General features: G+C 31.7%; 5 protein-coding genes across 5 annotated transcripts; 4 read left to right on the top strand and 1 right to left on the bottom strand.

Annotated features, from left to right (window-relative positions):
* Positions 1-1,324: 1,324 nt before the first annotated feature.
* On the top strand, positions 1,325-4,571 carry Nemp (Nuclear envelope integral membrane protein). The gene is made up of 6 exons (XM_015933805.3): positions 1,325-1,548; positions 1,797-1,890; positions 2,283-2,495; positions 2,569-2,684; positions 2,939-3,100; positions 3,623-4,571. Exons 1-6 carry the CDS (start codon positions 1,394-1,396, stop codon positions 4,011-4,013), a joined length of 1,131 nt encoding a protein of 376 aa, XP_015789291.1. The 5' UTR covers positions 1,325-1,393; the 3' UTR covers positions 4,014-4,571.
* On the bottom strand, positions 3,999-8,701 carry Cul1 (cullin 1). The gene is made up of 12 exons (XM_015933803.3): positions 8,540-8,701; positions 8,181-8,347; positions 7,882-8,059; positions 7,460-7,627; positions 7,227-7,368; positions 6,418-6,983; positions 6,059-6,346; positions 5,768-5,965; positions 5,572-5,703; positions 5,166-5,513; positions 4,983-5,096; positions 3,999-4,903 (listed from the first exon to the last, which is right to left on the bottom strand). Exons 1-12 carry the CDS (start codon positions 8,543-8,545, stop codon positions 4,823-4,825), a joined length of 2,388 nt encoding a protein of 795 aa, XP_015789289.1. The 5' UTR covers positions 8,546-8,701; the 3' UTR covers positions 3,999-4,822.
* A 1,660-nt stretch (positions 8,702-10,361) lies between these two features.
* On the top strand, positions 10,362-11,599 carry LOC107366198 (uncharacterized). Its single transcript, XM_015933779.3, has one exon. It carries the CDS (start codon positions 10,663-10,665, stop codon positions 11,113-11,115), a length of 453 nt encoding a protein of 150 aa, XP_015789265.1. The 5' UTR covers positions 10,362-10,662; the 3' UTR covers positions 11,116-11,599.
* Positions 11,600-11,615: 16 nt separating this feature from the next.
* On the top strand, positions 11,616-13,477 carry LOC149093787 (uncharacterized). Its single transcript, XM_089267597.1, has one exon. It carries the CDS (start codon positions 11,811-11,813, stop codon positions 13,332-13,334), a length of 1,524 nt encoding a protein of 507 aa, XP_089123723.1. The 5' UTR covers positions 11,616-11,810; the 3' UTR covers positions 13,335-13,477.
* A 379-nt stretch (positions 13,478-13,856) lies between these two features.
* On the top strand, positions 13,857-18,130 carry LOC107366196 (serine/threonine-protein kinase Sgk2). Its single transcript, XM_015933777.3, has 4 exons — positions 13,857-15,004; positions 16,956-17,063; positions 17,215-17,352; positions 17,554-18,130. Exons 1-4 carry the CDS (start codon positions 14,021-14,023, stop codon positions 17,701-17,703), a joined length of 1,380 nt encoding a protein of 459 aa, XP_015789263.1. The 5' UTR covers positions 13,857-14,020; the 3' UTR covers positions 17,704-18,130.
* Positions 18,131-20,300: the final 2,170 nt, after the last annotated feature.

Raw genomic sequence — 20,300 nt, forward strand, 5'->3', positions numbered from 1 at the left:
GACTTTGGATAATATTTGGACCCCAGAGTTTACCACATTGTATAGCGTGGTTTGCACAACGACCTGCGTAACACCTTGCATTAAACTGTGACTTGTTACATGGGATACCATTTGGTTTGTAGCGATCTTCTGGGCAAAATTCAGAAAGTCCATCACAATATTCAGGTAAATCACATTCATCTACAGCTTTTTTGCAAACTACATTGTCAATTCTAGCGTAAGGAAAACATGTCTTTGGATTACAACAGGGACCGCTTCCACAACAAGCCGTAGAGTTGAGCATACAGGTCTTGCCATCACAACAACTACCACAATCTGGTCGACCACAATCGCATTGCTCGTCTGGTTCAATGATTCTATTACCACAGGTTTTTGTTGATTGTAAAGCCAATGGTTTATCCTTTAGATAGGTAATTTCATTATTTTCATCCAATGATAATTCATCCAATGATAATGAAGAAGTCACATTTGAAATGAGATGAAAGCAAATAAAGATAGAAACCAATACTATCGATTTTGGATTAACAAGTTTATTTTTCATTTTTGCTTTAAAATTAGTTGAAATGTTTTAAACAAAAATTCACAAAAAGGTTATTTACTGCTATTTTAAAGTTAATTTGATCTGTTTAAAGTATATTTAAGACGGACAACTCGATTAAGAATGCTAAAATTATGCAAGAAAATGATCGTGTATATTTTAAATGAAACAGCATATAATATTAAATAATTCCGAATCCTTCAAAGGATTATTAAAAACCACTAAGATTAAACTCTTTCATATATAATCTTGCAATTGACTGCCATTAGAGAAAAGCTAATTTTAATGTTTAAATGGATTTGCTATCAACTATAGCAAATTAGACTTGAGTGCGCTTTAACGAAATGCTTTTTCTTAGTCTCCATCTAGTAACATATTCTTAAGAAATTTAGGATTTTACAATCTTATTGTGTTAATCAGACACTCTAAAGACTATAAAAACTGCCTCAATTTATGTAAACTTTAAGCTTGATTAAAAGATCGAAGATGGAAACCGTGAAAATGCGTTAAGTGGACACGAAAACCGACTATTGAACTAATTTGAGCTATTTTATACCATTGTTTAAATCATTGATTTTTTTAGGTATAAAATTTCTTGATGTTAATTATATGTTGAATTGAATTTAATATGGATATTAAATTTTTGCATGCAAATTACAGCAAAATTAATTGGTTTGATTACAATTTTTGTTTAAATAATAGTTTGGCGCATTCAGTTTCGATGTTTACAATTTTCTTTAATCGATATATCGGTACATGTTTCACAAGCTTAGGTTATAAAGGCTAAAATGGAAAGTTGAAAATTCATATTTAAATCGTTAATGTAATTGTTTGTAAATTTCACGCTAATCTCTGATGGATCTCAGTACCTTGATATTTTTAATTTTCCCAATATTAGCCTGTTCACTGGCCATTATCAATTATAATTATAATGTTTCTTTCGACCCACTTATGATTGGATTGACTCTTATGGGCATACTGTTATTTTATAAAGCTCCAAGTTACTCAAAGTAAGTTTTCTTTGTTTTCTTTATTTCCCTCCTGATTTAATTCAGCTGGCATTTTTCAAGTATAATTATTCGTCTTTAAAGTGACATTAATACTTAATCTTTGATTAATCTACGTATAACGGTCAAAAGCTTCCAGTAAAGACTGTTATCACATTAGGTTTGTTTGTTGTTGTAGAACATATGATTTGGAATTTTTTTTCTTGTTTATTTTTTTCTCATTTAATTCTTTTTTTCTCTTTTTTTTGCAGAAGTGCAAGTTTTTATTACGTTTGTTCACTCATTTTGGGGTGTTTAGGATCTATACTTGTTGTATTTTTCGTTCTAGGTAGATTTGTGCCAAAGGTTTGTAGACTTGAATTGTCTCATTTGAAGCATTTTGCGGTACTTTTTACTCTGATAAGCTTTCGAAATGATCATCTATCATCTGTTACTTGATAGGATTTTATTTTCAATACATCTGAAGTACTCTCGAATTAATCTCATTTCGAAAATAACCCTGAATGTCACGTTTTTTGTGAGGCAACAGTCTGATGAAACAGTTCAAATTTGAATGTATGATTGTTTCCTAAACAATTGCAATCGTAAATACGAAATCGTTACAATCTAAGCCCCTTAATCGTCTCTTAATCTAAGTAATCATGAGCATCTGCTTCAAAGACAAAATTTAATCCTTCTAACATGAAATTTTCCCCATTATATATATTTTCTAATGCGTATTTATTCTTAAATTCTAGAGATTCGCTTATGCCACTCTTATTTTCGGTAGCTCAACCATTGGATTTGTTTATCAGCTGTGCAAGGACAGAATTTATCAGCAGATTATCGATTATGGAACATATATTATTTGGTATACAGTGATTGCTGCATTTATCACTTTTGCTTTCGCCTATCGTTATGGTCCACCAACTCATCCGAAAACCTTAAACTTAGTGCAGTGGACATGTCAGGTAAATCATATTTACACTTGCATTGACTTAATTCGCCTTTTATCTGATTATTATTTTCTGAATATTCTTCCAGATTCTAGCTCTTTCTCTAATCATGCTTTCAAATTCTTTACCATCTGTTGGACTATCGCTATGTGGAGTATTAATTTTGCATTACAACTTTAGCAATCTCTGGGAGAAGTTGTGGTTGTGAGTATTTTGCATTACCAATTCATATTAAAATTAACTAGTGACAGTTTGGAGATCATGTGCGAAAAGAGAGCGCATTTGATTGTAAACAAACTCTTTTTGAAGTTGAACAGATCTGCACAGATCAACTTGATCACCTGTTGATGATTTCACCTTCGAAAACTGTTTTATGAACTGTGGTTTGCAATATTTTAAGTGGATTGTACTATTAATTTTACAACTTTAGTTGAATGATGTATCAATTTTTCTTTCAGGCGATGCAAGAAACCTGAACCAAGAACTTTGTTAACTGAAGATGAATACTATTTACAAGGATTATTAGCCACACAGGAGGAGCTTAAAAAGCTACGTGAATATTGTCGATCTCCTGAAATTGATCCTTGGAAAGTTATCAACAAGCTTAAAACACCTGAAAGGTACTGAATTTTAGTTATCAAAAATTCTCTAACTACTCTTTTATGCCAATTAACATTCATTCAATTTTTACAATACAATTTCAAAATTTTATTCTATAAAAGTATTTTTAAAATTTTTCCATTTGAGTAGTTTTAAAGTAAATTACCAATTCATTCCATGTAAAAATATAGTACGTAATTTTGCTCAAAAAATTCTCATTTTATTCAAATCGATTTCCAATTTCTCTGATTCTGTTGTAACTAAACATAAGAAACAATTAACATCTGCAATTCATGTTAAATATGTAATTTTATTATCCTGTGATTTAAGATGTAAGTAATTAGATCAATGAGTAGAGTTTATTCATGAAAGCTCATTTACCTGTGGTTAAATTCATTTGACGTTCAACAACAGATTATTGTTAAACACCCACAGGAAAACTAACCTCTCAACTCATCCTACGTAATTACATTTTGTTTATATTCTGATGAAATTTGTTTAACCCTTTTGAGTATAATTTTTTTATTTTTGATAATCTATAGATTTGCCAAATTCATGGTCACGGGAGAAGATGTAGGCGAAGAAGAACGAAGTGTATACGATACATCATGTTTTGATGATTCTGAAGAAATGATTGAGGATATGGACACAACCGGTGGAGACACTCTAAATGGGAGTCAAGAGAGCTTGATATTCCGTGAAAATTCAATTCATAGTGAAGTTAATGTACTAAGTAATGCTCAAAATAATTCGCAAAATAATTCACAAATCAATGCACAAAGTACATCAAACAATTTTGCCTTTAGACCTTTGTACCGTCTGAAGCCCAGTATTTTGGATAAAACTACAAATTCCAATTCTTCCGATGCTGATATTGATAACATTATGGATCAAGAAATGAAAAAATTAGACCAAATATTTTCAATCAATTAGACAAATAAATTGGATTATTCAATTATTGTACAAAATGTTCAAAAGTAGCCTGATTTTGTTTCATTTCACATTTGTTGTAGGTGGTGTTTCAAGTTATGATAATTATGACAGCAAAAGCCAGATAAAGCGTTTAGGATGTACAAGAAAAAAAGGGAAAGGTGAATAAATGGTAATTAAGAGTATGAATTTTTTCTTTGCTCCTAAAGTTTGATTGATTTAACTGGTGATTTATTTATAGTAAGGATTAGTCCAGTATTTGAGCCTTATCAGGAAATTTGCTTAATGTTTGTGGATGTCCAGGTAAAAATGGTGGTGACTGCATACATAGAACAATACATCTCTTGTCTTTCTTTTTTTCAGTTTATGCTATCACTTTTCATCTTGTTTTTGTTTTCATTTCATTTGCTCTGCTTCGAAGGAATGATCTTTTGTTTTTAGGCACAATAAGCTATAGACAAATAAATTACTTCAATGTACAAAGGCTTTTGTTTTATCGAAAAAGAAAGAGAGAGAATCTATTGTTGAGAATGTATTCCAAAAGATGTCTTGATTTTCAGTTATACTTTTCAAAAATCGTCCCTGAAAATTCAGACTTATTTGCAAGATGTTTCAGGATTTATAACAGCAAATGTCGTCAATACCATGAAAATGTCCCTTGTAGTTTGAATTTGTAAAAAAAGAACAGACATGAAAGCATATTTGGTTAGATCATGCTTCTGTTGTTATCCACAATGAAGAGCACAATTGATCGATCAAAACTAATTACAATGCAGTTTTTAATAAAATGTGATTTTCCAAAAATGTTATTTTTAAGCAAGGTAATTGTAGGTATCTTTTGAATTATCGGTTCTTTCTAGGTATTCCTTTTCAATCAAAATATCGATACATTTCTGCAAAATAACAAAATTCAAGTTAGAAATATAAAATTTGACAGCTTTAGTTAAAACCATTGCCAAATTAGTTGCTTACCTTAATCACAGGTACACTGGGTTTAAATCGTGATTTAAGTTGTTCTAAAACTTCGGCTAAGAGTTGTTGATGTTTGAGCTTTTTCCTCATTTTCATAATCCTTACAATTGCGGCCTAATTACGTTGGAAAGAAGTAAAAAATATGATTAGATAATGATGCAATAGATAAGCGGAAAATCTTACCTGAATAACCAATTTCCTGTCTTCCTCAATGTGTTTATGAGTTTTTTCTTGTTCTTGTTTATATTCAGTTTTCATGGGAACATTAATATTTACTCTAAGTTTTTTGTTTTTATAGCCAGTATACAGTGAAATGACAGAATTAGCTGTTAATCCTTCAGTTTCGTCTTCATTGGTTTCACTTTGAATGACTGATATATCGTCACATGTGAGGAGACGAACTTTCAACAAAATATGAATAACTTGAACCAACACGTCCATTTTAATCTGGGTACAATCACAAAGTTGTTGTAGTGTATAGCTATCTGCAGTATTATATTGTAAAAGCACAGCCATTTGAAAAGTTGAAGCCTGAAAAAAACCAGAGTTTAGAAAGCTTTTCCTTGATATTAATTGAATTTAAAATTACCTGAAGAGTATATTTATTTTTAAAACAATTAGTTGAAAGCTCTCCTTTAGACATATTGTAAAGCCAGTGAAGCTTCCTACCACTGTGTTGTCCGCTATAGAATGAGGTAAATCTCTGAACACTCCTTTCAAGCTGTATTTAAAAGAATTGATAAGAATTAAGAAAATGAAGATATAATAGATGAAAAATATCTTACTTCGTGTGGCAAAGCAAAAGTGAAAGACTGCTGAAAAGGCCATGATCCAGAACTTAAGACTTGAATGCTGAAGTCTAAATCAAGACTTTCTTTAGAATTTTTGAGATGCTGTTGAAATTGTTCATTGAGTCCTTTGCTCACTCCTATGTCTTGAAACATTCGTTGTAATTTTGATGTATATTCGTAGCCACAGGCTTGCTGTTAAAAGTAAAAGAAATGTTGATTAGTATGAGCAAAATGGACAAAGAAAGCTAAAATAAAGCATAAAGTTAGGACAAAGTTCAAATTTACCTTCAGTTTTGATATCATACTCTCTTCTGAGTCATCGCTGGCAGACATATGACCTACCAATCTTTTAGCTAACATTTTGCTATAAAACTTTTGGAAGACATCTTTATCTTCAATGTACTTGAAGACTACCATTACTTGATTCAAAAGATCCTCTAATTCGGATTCTTCGGCATTTTTTGAGCTCTTTTTCAAAAGGAAATCACAATATTTAGCCAATAGTTCAGGAGATTTTGATGATGAATTTGCAATTTTTGTCAAGGAGTTATTATTGATGAATTTACCACAGGCCTAAGGAAATAAAAGAAAAATAATTTAATATCAAGGATGAGCTATAATTGAGTAATATCTTATTGACTTACTTTGTCTAGTGCAGCGACAAAACCAGATTCATTGTTGAATGATGTATTAACTAGATGATTATATTTCTGATGGACGCCTAAAATAGTTGTTACATACAGTCGAGGATCATTCATAGCTGAATCACTGATTCGATCGATCGCTGCAAGGCCTTGATCTGTTATATGTTTCTCCAGTAAATTTTTCAGTTCCCCTAAACCATCAGGTATACGAGATACAAGTTGAAACATTCTTCTAAGATCTTCATTTTTATCACCATTTAACATATTCTGAAACTCTGAATGAAATATTTCCAAATGTTTCTCTATAAGTACTTTTTCACAAGTTTTGGCCAAAGGTGCTTGAGTGGTCTCATGAAGATACGTTGCAACACGTTTCTCTTCTTCTTGAAGTCTTTGTTCAGCTTTTTTCATGTATTCAGTGACTGCATTTTGACGAAGAAACTCCGTACTTTCTCTATTGTAATATCTTTCTGTATCTTCTAAAAATTTTGATTCAAAACGTTCTTTATATAGTGATAAATTAGGACCTTTACCAGCGGGTTTATTGTCATTAAGTCCAAGATCAACTGTAAAAAACAAAGAAAGATTTGCGCATTAAAATACTATTTAAAATCTAGGGTAGTGCACGTCTGCTTAAAGCGAAAATGAAATATTATGCACTTGGCTCTTTGTATAGATAACAAAAATACAGGACATGAGGTGATGCATTAGATAATCAATAGATTCTCTTATTCTATCTAAGATAGCATGATTCATCATTTTCTTGTAAATACAAACATTTTGGTGGATTTCAATTAAATTAAACGTACCATATGAGCTTATTACGCCACTAACTAATCTTGTATTAATCGTTTCCCCGTTCCGTTCTTTTTCTATTAATTTTAAAACAGCATTTGTTACTTGTTGATTGAGAGGTTCAAAAAGGCAATCCCTCCAAGTGTAGAGAGCAAGCTAGAGCAACAGAGAAAAACAAAACATTAAAAACAGAGATTAGATGACATTAAAACAACAGGTAGATGGAATGACATGGAAATGAACTCACTTGGTAAATTTCATGAATACCCTTAATACCCTCATCACACTCCCGTTTAACCCAATGTCTATTCAAATAGGAGCAGATACCATTCAATACTCTACTAGAGAAATCATATTCCTGCCACTGTTGGGTGTAAAATGCTAACACATTTTCATCCATTTTATCAATACCCTCCTAAATATGGACAGATCATCAGAAAGACAATCATTGAGGCATTAAGAGTCAAGCACAAGATGACAGTAAGTTGTTAAATCATCCGAGTAGCGAAGAAACCCATTTTTGAGGCCAAACGGAAACAAGTTGTAATCGCAAGCAGGTAGCACAATAGGTTGTTGCAGCATGAACAATGTGAAGAAGGTCATGAAAAAAAGAAAGAGAAAAATTGATTAACAACAATGATCATTGCAAAAAAGGCTGTTGAATATTACATGGAGCACTTTGGTTAGATAATCTCGGAGAAAATCCTTTAATCTTTTATACAACTCGTATCCAACAAAATGAGCACCTCCTTGAGCTGGTGCTTTCTTGTTTTTAGCTCCGATAGAGCCGATCGGGCTACGTTGACTACCCTGAGGATGGACGCTTGTACAATAATTATAAACATGTCTATGAGATGGAAGAAGATAAAGGATTAGTAAGTAAAATTTGGACAACAACAGGGATTAGATAAGAGTATATAGACTAGTTATGAGGATTAATTAAAAGAGAAATCGAAAAAGCTACTCACGTATAAAGCTCCATATATCTATTCTTGGACATATTTTCTGTTTTGTGGATGTAAACCTGTTCAATACCTGATTTGAGATCATCCCATATTCCATCAAGATCAGCATTCTTACTGCCCCCCGGTACTGTTGATGATGCCATGATTACCGGTGTAAATCCAACATAAAACTGATCGAATAACAATTTAATAATGAAGTAAAGTTAAATACAAAAAAAAATTAGCAAACCAAAAAACCTAAAAACACTCTTAAACACTACCACAATGTTAAACATCAACCAGAAGGTATTGCAGTGCTGCCATCTAAACGTATTATATAATACAAGGCAGATCTGGTCTGTAACCTGAAATGAGATACTTACATGCATTGTTGTCTATCCTGTTCAAAAGAAATGATTTAAAAAACAAATTCAAAAAAAGGATGTTTTACAAAATAAAGTTGATTATTAAAAGAATGACAAAATAAATTAAAACTATTAAAGACTATTTTAAATTAGGATGAAGTATGGTGTTGAATGGTTACAAGGTGAATAGTGCATAAGTCAACTTCAACTGTACTTATTAATGTTTAATGTGCCATGGATTTGTCTTCTTCTCAGCAATTGGTTAATCTAATTGGGTAACAAAACAATGTATTGGTTGATGTTACGTACAATTGATAACCGATCACATTCAAGATTAATCAAAAACCATGAGTGGAGAAATTATTGGTTTGAATAAAAAAAACGCAAAAATAATTAAATCCCGAAAACGCAATGTCTTACGTAAAAATAACAAGAGACAAGAATAGGATGATAATTAAGTTAATTGTTTTTTAATGTAAATACAGTTTGAAAATTACACTAGAATTGATTCAAGTCTATTTTAGTTAAACTTCTGAGTTGAATTTCTAGGTTTTTGGGTCTTGCCAATCCTCGGAGCCATATCACGCTTCGGTAATGGCGATGGTTCCCTCTTAAACGTTTAACATTACATCTTGAGAATCATTATTGTATAACAACAGAATACAATTTTTTTTAAATTTTAGATTCCATATGAATTTATGGTGAGCTTTGCTGGTAAATCTTTGGAACTATCAATCTGGAATGACTGTCAATTAATGCGTTTGATCTTAAAAATTACAAGTTGTCAGCACCAAAGAAGATTCCAAGCAATTTCCATTGAATTTTTTTTCGGAACTTTTAACAAATTTCAATAAATTTCAATGTGAAATCTGGTTTCTCGGTTTTCGGACAATTGGTCGATTATTTTGGCATCTAATAGCAATCTATCATCGATAACCGATTCTTTTTGTTTGTTTTTCTCTTTTTTCTGTCAAGTGATTTTTGGTAAATTTGCTTGCAATCAACTCAATTTGATTTTATCTAAAATCTTAATTGATGAAGCTAATTAAGTCAAGTATCGTCTATTAATAATTTCAGCTGGAAATTGTTTCAATTTCCCATTAAATATTTATTTTACTTTAGGGAAGTTACCCAATGAGAATTACATTGTTACAGTAATCGATTGTTAGGTGAATACAATCAACAATTTACATACAGTAGGTAATTCAAATTGAGAAAAACGGCTAACCTAATATTAATTATACTAAACGAACAAATGAAAAGGTAAAAATAATCTTAACTTAATCACAAAATTTGGTGATATTAGTTGAGATAATTATGAAGCAGCAGAGACAATGAAACCAAAACTAAACCTGTTGCTTCATAAGCAGAGGCAAAGGCAAAAAATATGAAAAAATCAATATGCAAGAATAACCCGATTTTCATTTCTGGTTCACCTGAAATATTGTCAATAATGAAAACCCAAATGACCAGTTTTTTAAAAAATCAGATGATTCTTGTACTCATAAAAAATCACATTTTGTTGATAAAATTTTATCTTAATTGATGTTTTCATCTTTTTGTTTTCGAGCAAGCAATGTTTTTTCAAAGATATTGATTATTTTTCAATCTATCCTCACTTTCAAGCAAAATATTATCTCAAAATATAAAAAATCATTCTTATTCTTTTAGATTAGGAATATGCAAATATGAAATAGCATACAATTTAATCTGAAGTAAATCTTAATCAACAATATTCTTGTCCTTTTCTGCTCTCAATCTTCATTATTATCTTGATCAATATGCCAAAATTTTGTTATTAAGATTGACTTTCTTGTCACCTCCATCATTTGCAGCTCTCCTTTAATTACGCGTCTATTTTTCATATCATGTAAAAACTCATAGACTTTATGATTGCTCATATGAAGTTAATTGCTAGCAATAAGGAATGAAATGAACTTCATTCTATGTCAGCAAACACTGAAATCTCATTCCTAAAATAGCTCTCAACCGATTTTTTGAGCCTTTGAACCCGCCCATTTCCAGAAATCAGCTGACAATTCAACAAGTTTACTCACCACTTGTGTTGATAAAGTTGACAATAGATAGAATCTCAGAATTAGTTACATTTGTTTCAATTTTTATTTTTCATTTTTTTAAACATGTGGAATCAAATAATTAGTCGCCCAATTTTGGGTCACCTGTTACGTTGTGGTAAAAGCTCATCTTACTCAAGTGCAATTAAAGGATCTTCTGGAAATCAGTTAAACTTGCTCCATGTTTCAAAAAGTTTACAACATTGTGCCTCATTATCATCATCATCAACACCATCATCAACATCATCTCCAACATCAGCTTTCTCTAAATCAGATGAAAAGTATGGTGATTATCTTGGTAAACAACCACCTGAGAGATCATTGAATGATATTATGTACCAAGTTGATGAGATTATCTCATTTCTTGAAAGCAACAACAAGAGTAAAGTCAAAACATATGGATTAACTTTATTTACCATGATTTCTGGTGTTTTTGCTGGAGCCTATGCTGCTCATTTTGGTGCTTGGTTCCTAGACAAAGTTGGCTTATTTATGTTTCAAGAGGACGATGATGATTAATTCACAGGTCAACAATTCAAGATTCAACAGTTTATCTCTTTTGTAATCTTGTTGAAACAATTCAAGCCAACATATATTATCAAAATTCGTTGTGATCCACTATACTGGAATTCAAGATCAATTTTTAAACGTCCCAATGCATGTACAGTAACCTCTCGGTATCCTTGCAAAAAGAGCCATTTAATGACAAGCCATCAAACAATCAAATACTATCAAGTATCTTTGTTGGTTTATAAAAACATAATCATTTATAATTCAGCTATACGGAGCTGTTACGATTCTTCCTATCCATTTGTGTAAAAAAATCGAGGGCTTACCGTATTATTATACACTTAATAAGATTCATATTCAACAGACTAACTCAAAAGGCCAAATTCAGGTAAATTGTACCCTTATTAACAAATTAACAAATCAATGTATACTTATTGTTATTCCATACTGTTATATACCCAGTGCAATAATAAATTTCAAATTGAATATCTCATAAGTCGACCAACAATCATTTTAATGAATTACTGTTTAATCAACTGTTTTTTTAGTTTCATATTTGGATGATAGATGGAGGCGTTAGAAAAATGCTTTTGTCGCGGTTACAGCTGATTGAAAGCTTATGAAACTTTCATCATCAAAGTTGTCTCTAACTGTAAGCCTGTTATTTTTTTGTTATTTTTTTGTTTATTCGTTTTGTCATTATTATGACAACTATTTCATCGTCACAATTTAGCTCGTTCCTACCGAGAGACGAGTTTTTCTCTCATAGTTCAATCAGTGATTCTGATTCTCCAAATTCTTCATCTTCAACATTAAGTCCACAGCGTGAATCTGACGCCTCTACTCGATCGCCGTGCGCTGAAATAAGCCAAAATTATAAAACTTTGCTTGATAAAAAGAAAATTGATGGTATCAAATGTCTTGCCGAACTCATTAATTGGAAATTTGAAGACGGTGAAAGTTTCGTTTCCACCGTATTCGGTGTTGTGAAATCTGTTCGCCATTCTAGCGCAACAAAGTTTAAATATGTCACGATAATTGATCCCACAAGCGAAAAAGGTATCGAACTGGAAACCTTTGGTACTCAAACAAAAATAGCTGTTGGCCAAATAATAAAAGTTAGCTCTTTAAAAGTTCAAAGAACGGGATCATCCGTCGCCTTCCTATTCACCCCATCAACAAAAACTGTATTTTTCCCTCTATTTTCTTACAATTATGACAATCCCATGGGCGATGAACGTAACAAAGCTTTAACCGAAACCAGATTCAACTTACCAGCCGATAGGGAAGTTTGTCATCTTTTAGAGCAATGGTTTTCCTTAAAAATTCTGAATGGTAATCAATTATGTAATTTACCCGCTCCCGGTGCCTTTGTTGACATCTGCTGTCAAGTTCTAGCTTTTAATAAAAGTCCATGTTGTATCAATGCCGTCATTTGGGATACCACCAAGCCAAAATATGCACCTTTCTTTGGACCTGATGGTCGTTTGCCACAAGGACTGGAGTCAATAAACTATGATTATTTTCAAGTTGCCTACGAAAGATACTTCCCTCTCAATATCTGGAAAGAAGAAAACAATGACCAGGCTCAACATTATGACACATTCAGATGTGTTGACCTAACAACAGCCGATGATTTAGTTGTTATGTTCAATCTCCAAGTTGTTGAGGATCACAATCACCCTGGAAATATCTCACTGGTCATGAGATCATCAAGAAAATGGGGCAAAGCAGTTCGACTTTGTCATCGTAACAGTATTTTAGGTAAAATGTTTTTAAAGAAATGCCAAGAATACAGGCAAACTTTCAGACAGAAGTTGGGCATTCTAGACTTGGTCGAAGATTCACCGAAAACACCTAAAAAGCAAAAAACAAACGAAGAAGCTTCAAGTTCTAAAACTAAATCAGTCCTTGACCCAAAACCTTCAACATCAAGATACGCTTTACGAAGCCATACTCGTATCACAGCCACTGAACCCAGTGAAAATGGACTCCAGAATCATGAAAAGTCCACCAAGAAGACTGAAGAATGCTCATTAACTCATTTACTTAATAAATCGAAAGGAATTTTAGATTGGGATGTTTTACTCTCAAATGGTTTGGATGGCTTAAGTTTATTAAAAGAAACGATAGAAGAGGAATTGGCTCTCAATGAATCTTTCCCGTTGACTCGAATAGAGTATTTACAGCTAATTAAATTAGCCATTGAACATCTTAAAGCTCAATAAGAGCTAAATAAAGCTTTAAAAACTGTAATCCACTGTACTGACATAATGTAAATTTCTTATTCCGATCATAATCAAATTATTTTTTCAAGTTCATAATCAAAAGTTTACTTTTTAAAAAATATATTTAACATTTTATTCCATAATGGACTAAATTAAGGTCAAATTGTGTTATTTTTACCAATTGTTGATTGGATTTACCTATCATCTGATGTGGACCAATTAAACTTGTGCAATGTTGCTGTATTTGCCATTGCAATTTGCAACCATGATGAGTGTTGAGATAAACATCAATTGGGATTGTTTCCACCCTTATTCTTATTGTTTTTGTTTTATTTGTCACATTGGATTTTATAGTGAAACCATTTTTGTTTTTATCCTGAACAAATGCACAATTAAATCGCGCTCAATCAAGTAAGTTACTCTTTGCTACTATCTTCATAATTAGTCGTCATCATTGATAAATGATGATTATCCAATCAGCAACTTCAAGCCTCCCTCTTCATTTTCACTTTAGATTCAACATTCTCTTCACTGGTTAACATCAAGTTTATTTTTTTTAACCTTTTCTAGATTCAAAAAGATTGTTAAAATTGGTCATCTGCCATTTGTGTATATATATTTTTTTGGCCTGTTGACCTGGCTAACAATCCAAACTGGGTTTAGACGTGTTGAAAAAAGGTGCTGCTATGGTTGACCTCAGCCGATGGGACCGTTGGAAGGTTAAACTTAAACTTGGTAATTCTCGTCGTAACAAGACCAAATTGGTTGACATTTCCCCATCCTCGGATCACCGTTCAACGGATCAATCAAGTTCAACAAGTTCCTCCGATGAAAATGAAGTTGAAAACATGTCTGTCGATGGTAGTTGGCCAAGTGAGATGATGTTAGCCTCGCCATCAAGTAAAATCAGCAAAAATAGCGCTCGCAGTAACCACAGCAATAGCAACAGCAACAAATACACCAGCAACAGCAACAGCCTTAACTCATCGACTGGATTGATGGCCAACAATGGTAACAATGGGGTTGATAAATCATTGGACTTGGGACCAAGTGAGATGAAACACGCTAAACCGTCAGACTTTGAATTTCTCAAGGTAATTGGCCATGGATCATTTGGTAAAGTGTTGATTGCCCGTCACAAAGCCGAGGAGAAAATTTATGCGGTCAAAGTCTTACAGAAAAAGGTTATACTCAAAAAAAATGAACGCAACAATGTGATGTGTGAACGAAATGTGCTACTCAAAAATTTGAACCATCCATTCCTGGTAGGCCTACATTATTCTTTTCAATCGCGAGATAAACTTTACTTTGTACTGGACTATGTTAACGGAGGTGAACTCTTTTTCCACCTACAACGGGACAAATATTTTTCCGAACCTCGAGCTCGCTTCTATGCAGCCGAGATTACATCTGCTTTGGGTTACCTTCACAGCCAAGGTATTGTTTACCGTGACCTTAAACCAGAAAACATATTACTCGACTCAGAAGGTCATGTTGTCCTAACTGACTTTGGACTATGTAAAGATGGACTCCGTGATCGTGATACAACCTCAACCTTTTGTGGTACACCTGAATACCTTGCACCCGAAGTGTTGCGAAAAGAAGCCTACGATAGACGGGTTGATTGGTGGTGTTTAGGAGCTGTACTTTATGAGATGCTCTATGGATTGGTAAGCTTTTCCCATTTACCTTTTTTCTTCCTTTACTGGTTCTTTTCCTTTCTCTTTTCATTTCCATCTTTCTCAGTCAATCAGTTGATTGAATCATGATGAACATTCACTTTTTTTTGACTTGTATTCAATGTTATTGAGCTTTGAATTGTTTCCCTAATCGGTCTTTTAACCACCAAGTTGAATTGAGTTTCAAACATCTATCATTATCAGTTTTGTCATAGTTGTTGGCATAATTTGCAATCATCATTTATAACCAATATTTTTTGTTCAACAACCATATTCGTATCATGCAATTCCAATCCACTGTAACACTTTTTTCATGAGTGATGATTTTCCTTTCTTTTCCTTTCCTAACTTGGAAATTTTTTATCACCATGCTTATCAAGTCTAAAGATTTACAATAATTGTAGTTGCAAATTAATTGCAATACACTTTCACATTTCCTATCATCGCCTCAAATCTAATAGTATTTGTCTTTACAATGAAAGTTTATTGGATAAACCAACTTGAGAGTCTACTATTTTTAGAAGCTCACAATTTATTACTAATTTACTGATTAACTTCTGGTTGGTGGTTAAGTTTACTCTAAATTGCCCCGTAAAACCAAGTGTATAATATAATTTTAAAGCCTTTTTACATTGATATCAATTCAAAATTTCCACTTGAAAAACAAATGACTTTTTCTTTATATAAAAATTCCTATTAATTTCAAAGTACAACTTTGACTTGAATAACAAAAATCATCTGATCCTGTTGTAGTCAACATTGCTAAATTTACGCCCCGAATTGACCTTCAATTGTAAATTAAATAACAATGTTAATCAGTCATTAATTTTTATTTTTGGTGATCAAAGCAATCAATTTAGGGATAGACACTAAAGCTAAACATTGAAATGTTTATTTAAATTAAAGTAAACACCAGTCTATGTATATCAAGTAGCTGATTAAATAATAATTTAGAAACAGTTTATCAACTGATCAAATTGACTACATCAAAACAACAATTAATATGTTAACACAAAAAGGGCAAAATTGGTTGAAAATGTTGAAGCTGGTTGCAAAGGAATACATTTTTAATTTTTACATTCAACATGATACGATTTTTAATGTGATCCAAAATTGGTAATCAACTTAGGCTCAATTGGATGGTTAAACCATTAAGAATCATTGATCACTGATCAGCTTAACCACATTTAACCAGATATTAATGTAATAAGCAATTACAGACTTTATGTAAATACAGTACAAGAAGCAGACGGATAAATTGAGTTGATTTAGATTTCAATTTGTTTACGAAATCAAGTTACAAATTTCTTTCTAATTTTGTATTAGATACGCCATTAATTGTTATTATCATGGGTTGATAGCAATTCTGAGATCATCCTTGCTCTGTGTGTGAGTTGTAAAAACAATTGTAAATATGAATTACATGGAAATTTTATTGTCACTATAAAATTATTATGAAATTGACATCTTAACCGATTCAATTGAATCAATTCTGCCCCCAATTGTAATTTCATTAACAACGATTAATTGCTGAATGCAATATTAAAGACACTATCTTTGAAAATGATACTAACCTGATTCAGTAACAAATGAACCTGAAATTAGCATATTCAATTGATTTCCGATTCTCACATGATACCTGTTTAATTGACATTAAAAGATAATTTTTGGTGCAAAAAAAGACAATCAATTGGCATCAAAATGTACCAATAAGACTAAATATAAATGTAAATATTATTAATAGATTAATATTTAGATTGGTTGAGTAAAAGTCTTCTGATTTGTTTACATTCACTTTCACATGCATTTGTTTACTTGATTTTCCCACTCTTCAGATTTTCTTCTTTCAATTGTTTTGACTGTAAAAAAATTCCCAATAGATAATTATGTTACAATTTCACCGACTAATCAATTAATTATCTATTTTCTTGTTTTCTCCTAGCCTCCATTTTACAGTCGGGACACAGTTGAAATGTATGATAATATTTTAAATAAGCCGGTTCGTCTGCGGACTAATATTTCATTAGCTGCGCGCAGTATACTTGAAGGGGTAAGTAGCTGATACGATCAGCTGAATTATCCGCTTAACCTTGTTATACAACTCGTTGGATCATCATTATTTCATTTACTCAATTGTAGATAATGGTTACAATTCTTATAATAATGCTTTTATCTTTTCACTCATTTTTCTTTGATTGTAGCTTCTTCAAAAGGATAAACGTAAGCGTCTTGGATCTAAAAATGATGCAGATGAGATTAAACGACATGATTTTTTCAAGCCAATTGTATGGACCGAGTTGGAATCCAAACAAATAATACCTCCATTTAATCCCAATGTGGTTAGTAGAGTTTAGATTAAAAGTGATTATCAATAATTATACAATTAGATACATGATGAAAATGTACCTTTGATACCACTGTGTGTGTGGGATTCAAGTTTTTTCATTGTTAATGAAGTTCATCTGTACTCATTGTTGTTATTGTCATCATTCATGTTTCCCATTATGTATTAATTGTTATTGTTTTTTTGTTATCTACAGAAAGGTTATATGGACTTGAGAAATATTGATCCTGATTTTACCAAGGAACCAGTTCCTCAGTCGGTTTGTAAATCTGTTAATATGTCTGGTGCCAACAGCATACCTGATAATGCATTCCCTGGATTTTCTTATGCTGAAACCACTTACTGATCTTTTGATACATTCAATCGCTCATCAACTTCATCATCATCCTGAATCCATCAAACCATCATTCACCATCAACAACAAAAATACTAATTCTTCATCACCAAGCAAAAAGTGTCAAACAACATGATTCAAAGTTGCTTCCAAATTTTTTTCTGGCTCAATGTTTAACTATCATTCTATTTTTTTTAAAAAAATGCTATTTTACTGATCAACTGCTCATCCACACAATTAACCATTCTTAATTTACTTATCAAAAATCAATAATTTTTAATCAGTCACCAAAAATATGAGCCAGAAAAAAAAGATTTGCTTACATTTGATTATGTTTTCATTTCTTAGTCTTCCTAACCCGATTGTTTAACTCATTTTAATCTTTCAATTTATTGTTTATTGTTATTATCTATATCTATACATAAATAATATTTAATTATACAGATGAATTTAATTATTTTTTTATTGCTTACTGTAAACATTAGCAAAAACATTAGCAAAACGATTGAAGTTCAATCGTTGAAATAACTGTAAAAATTGCAGCTCCATCTGTAGTTTAAAGTTTGACTCGAGCAGAAAAGTTTCAATTGAGAATTGATTGTTCAGTTTATTTATGTTTCAAAGTTTTTTTGTTTTCATCTAAACTTAATTTTAATGTTTTTCTTATTCAATGCAATCAATGTGATAGTGATTTAAAAGTGATAGTATACACAATTGTCTATGGAACCATTTAACTTTGTCTTCTTTTGACCTGATTGTTGAAAATGCTTTCAATGCAAGTGTCGATGGTTTTAGTGATTAATTAGCAGGTGTATGGATTCATAACTCTAAGGCGATTTTTGGCCAGATTCCAGTCAATTGGTCCAATGGAGACGAAAAGGATTTTTGTGGTCAGCCCATGTGTGTAAAAGGACAAATATTTTTATGAAAGAACAATTTAAGGACCTGATGTTTCCACCATTGGTTATTAAGATGGCTCATGAAGATTATAATGCTGAATTTGAACTTTAAATTCTGATTTCAACTTCTTTATTTTGCCATCTACAGTATATTACTTGTACTATCATTTTCATTTACACCAATCATTCAATCTTTATAATAAATCCTCCGATCAACACATTTAATGGTTTAATTAAAAGTTAATTGATAGATGGGATCAGAAGATCTTTATTGCTCCGCAAAGATTGATAAAAATATAGTGGACAGGTATTTTATCAAATTGAAAGCAGAAGCAGGTAATGTTTCTGTTCCCAGATATTATAAATCAATGAAATCTGGATGAAGAAGCGTTTTGCATTTTTGATGGAAACGAGTCTTACGGAAGGCAGAGTGTTTTGTAACTCCATGATTCAAGCAAAGAAAACATCAGTTTCAATATAATAATAAACAGTATTCTGGAATGACTGGAAATCTGATTATATAACAGAAGTTACAACTGTCTAAAAATGGGAATATGTCAGGGTGTACTTGATAACGCAATCGACACGCTTTATTTTCGTGGTTTCCTTAAAGGCGTACACAGTACCCAGTGTATCAAATTTAAAAGTCAAAGTAAAGGTGCTTTTCAATCAATTAAATTTATCAAAATTTATGTTGTCCTTTGCTAGTTTTCGTTCGCTTATATTTGCGATTGAAACAAAACTAAACAGACGCAGCCAAGAGGCTAGTTCGCGATTTTTTCGTGATGTAAATTTTATCAATATACAATATCATCAATGTGTATTTCGGACATTAGTGGTTTCATTGGGCCACAGTAAAATTCAATCTATATGTATTTGAATTGATCAAAACAATAAGTCACTGTTTCTAAATATAATTTAAAAAAAGTAATTACTGTTATTCAACTCAATGTATTGGATTCGTCAACCTTTTCAATGAATTTTATCATTCATATTTTATTTTACGAATATTTAGCAGCACATTCCAATAAATAGAATGACTTCATCATAGCTAAATCAATCATTAATCTAATATTTCATTGTCTCAATCAATGGAATGTTATTGTTTCACTAACTACTAGTTAATAGTACTCAAACCTCAGTTTTTGAGGGTTTCTAGCAATTTATAAATGTCTCTAATCACTTAAAAGTTGGAGTTTAAATGTTCAACTTTCTTATTTTTGTGCATAAAAAGACCATTCAGCAATCGATTTTAGCTAATTTACATCATAACGTTAGAGCTGGATTCAGACTAACATCGTACTCCTAACAAATGCAGAATTTTTTGATTTTTTTGCACGAACAAAATTCATATCAAATACCTGTTTAAGTGTTTTGATTCATCATTATCATTTCAAAAGTTGCAAAAATAGATACTCAATTTAATGTATAAAACTAATTGAAAATACAATGTACAATGAATGCAACATGTAAGACTAAAGTTGCTTTACTTTTATTTTTTCAGTCTTTGGTAACCCAAATTGTATCCCATTTTAAGATTAGCATTTGATGTTTTTGAAGATGCATTAACAAATTGTGTTAAGAACTGTTTATGAACAAAAATTCATTATTACTGTGTGTTATTACAAACTGATTGTAGTTAGGTTGTTTATAATGAAAGCTTTAGTCTACACATTTTTTCCCTCTCTTTTCCCTCTCCCTCCCTCTCCC

This window comes from Tetranychus urticae, chromosome 2, assembly GCF_039701765.1.
Source record: "Tetranychus urticae isolate SD_2017Ah chromosome 2, NJAU_TeUrti_SD_1.0, whole genome shotgun sequence".
NCBI classification, from domain to species: domain Eukaryota; kingdom Metazoa; phylum Arthropoda; class Arachnida; order Trombidiformes; family Tetranychidae; genus Tetranychus; species Tetranychus urticae.

Bases quoted from the DNA above. Each gene is read 5' to 3' on its own strand.
- Nemp (XM_015933805.3), top strand. From the start codon at position 1,394: ATGGATCTCAGTACCTTGATATTTTTAATTTTCCCAATATTAGCCTGT. The intron at 1,891-2,282 runs GTTTGTAGACTT...CTTAAATTCTAG, and splicing joins TAGGTAGATTTGTGCCAAAG to AGATTCGCTTATGCCACTCT. The intron at 3,101-3,622 runs GTACTGAATTTT...GATAATCTATAG, and splicing joins AAGCTTAAAACACCTGAAAG to ATTTGCCAAATTCATGGTCA.
- Cul1 (XM_015933803.3), bottom strand. The intron at 6,347-6,417 runs GTAAGTCAATAA...TTATTTCCTTAG, and splicing joins TTGTCGCTGCACTAGACAAA to GCCTGTGGTAAATTCATCAA. The intron at 5,966-6,058 runs GTAAATTTGAAC...TACTTTTAACAG, and splicing joins GTATGATATCAAAACTGAAG to CAAGCCTGTGGCTACGAATA.
- LOC107366198 (XM_015933779.3), top strand. From the start codon at position 10,663: ATGTGGAATCAAATAATTAGTCGCCCAATTTTGGGTCACCTGTTACGT.
- LOC149093787 (XM_089267597.1), top strand. From the start codon at position 11,811: ATGACAACTATTTCATCGTCACAATTTAGCTCGTTCCTACCGAGAGAC.
- LOC107366196 (XM_015933777.3), top strand. From the start codon at position 14,021: ATGGTTGACCTCAGCCGATGGGACCGTTGGAAGGTTAAACTTAAACTT. The intron at 15,005-16,955 runs GTAAGCTTTTCC...GTTTTCTCCTAG, and splicing joins ATGAGATGCTCTATGGATTG to CCTCCATTTTACAGTCGGGA. The intron at 17,064-17,214 runs GTAAGTAGCTGA...CTTTGATTGTAG, and splicing joins CGCGCAGTATACTTGAAGGG to CTTCTTCAAAAGGATAAACG.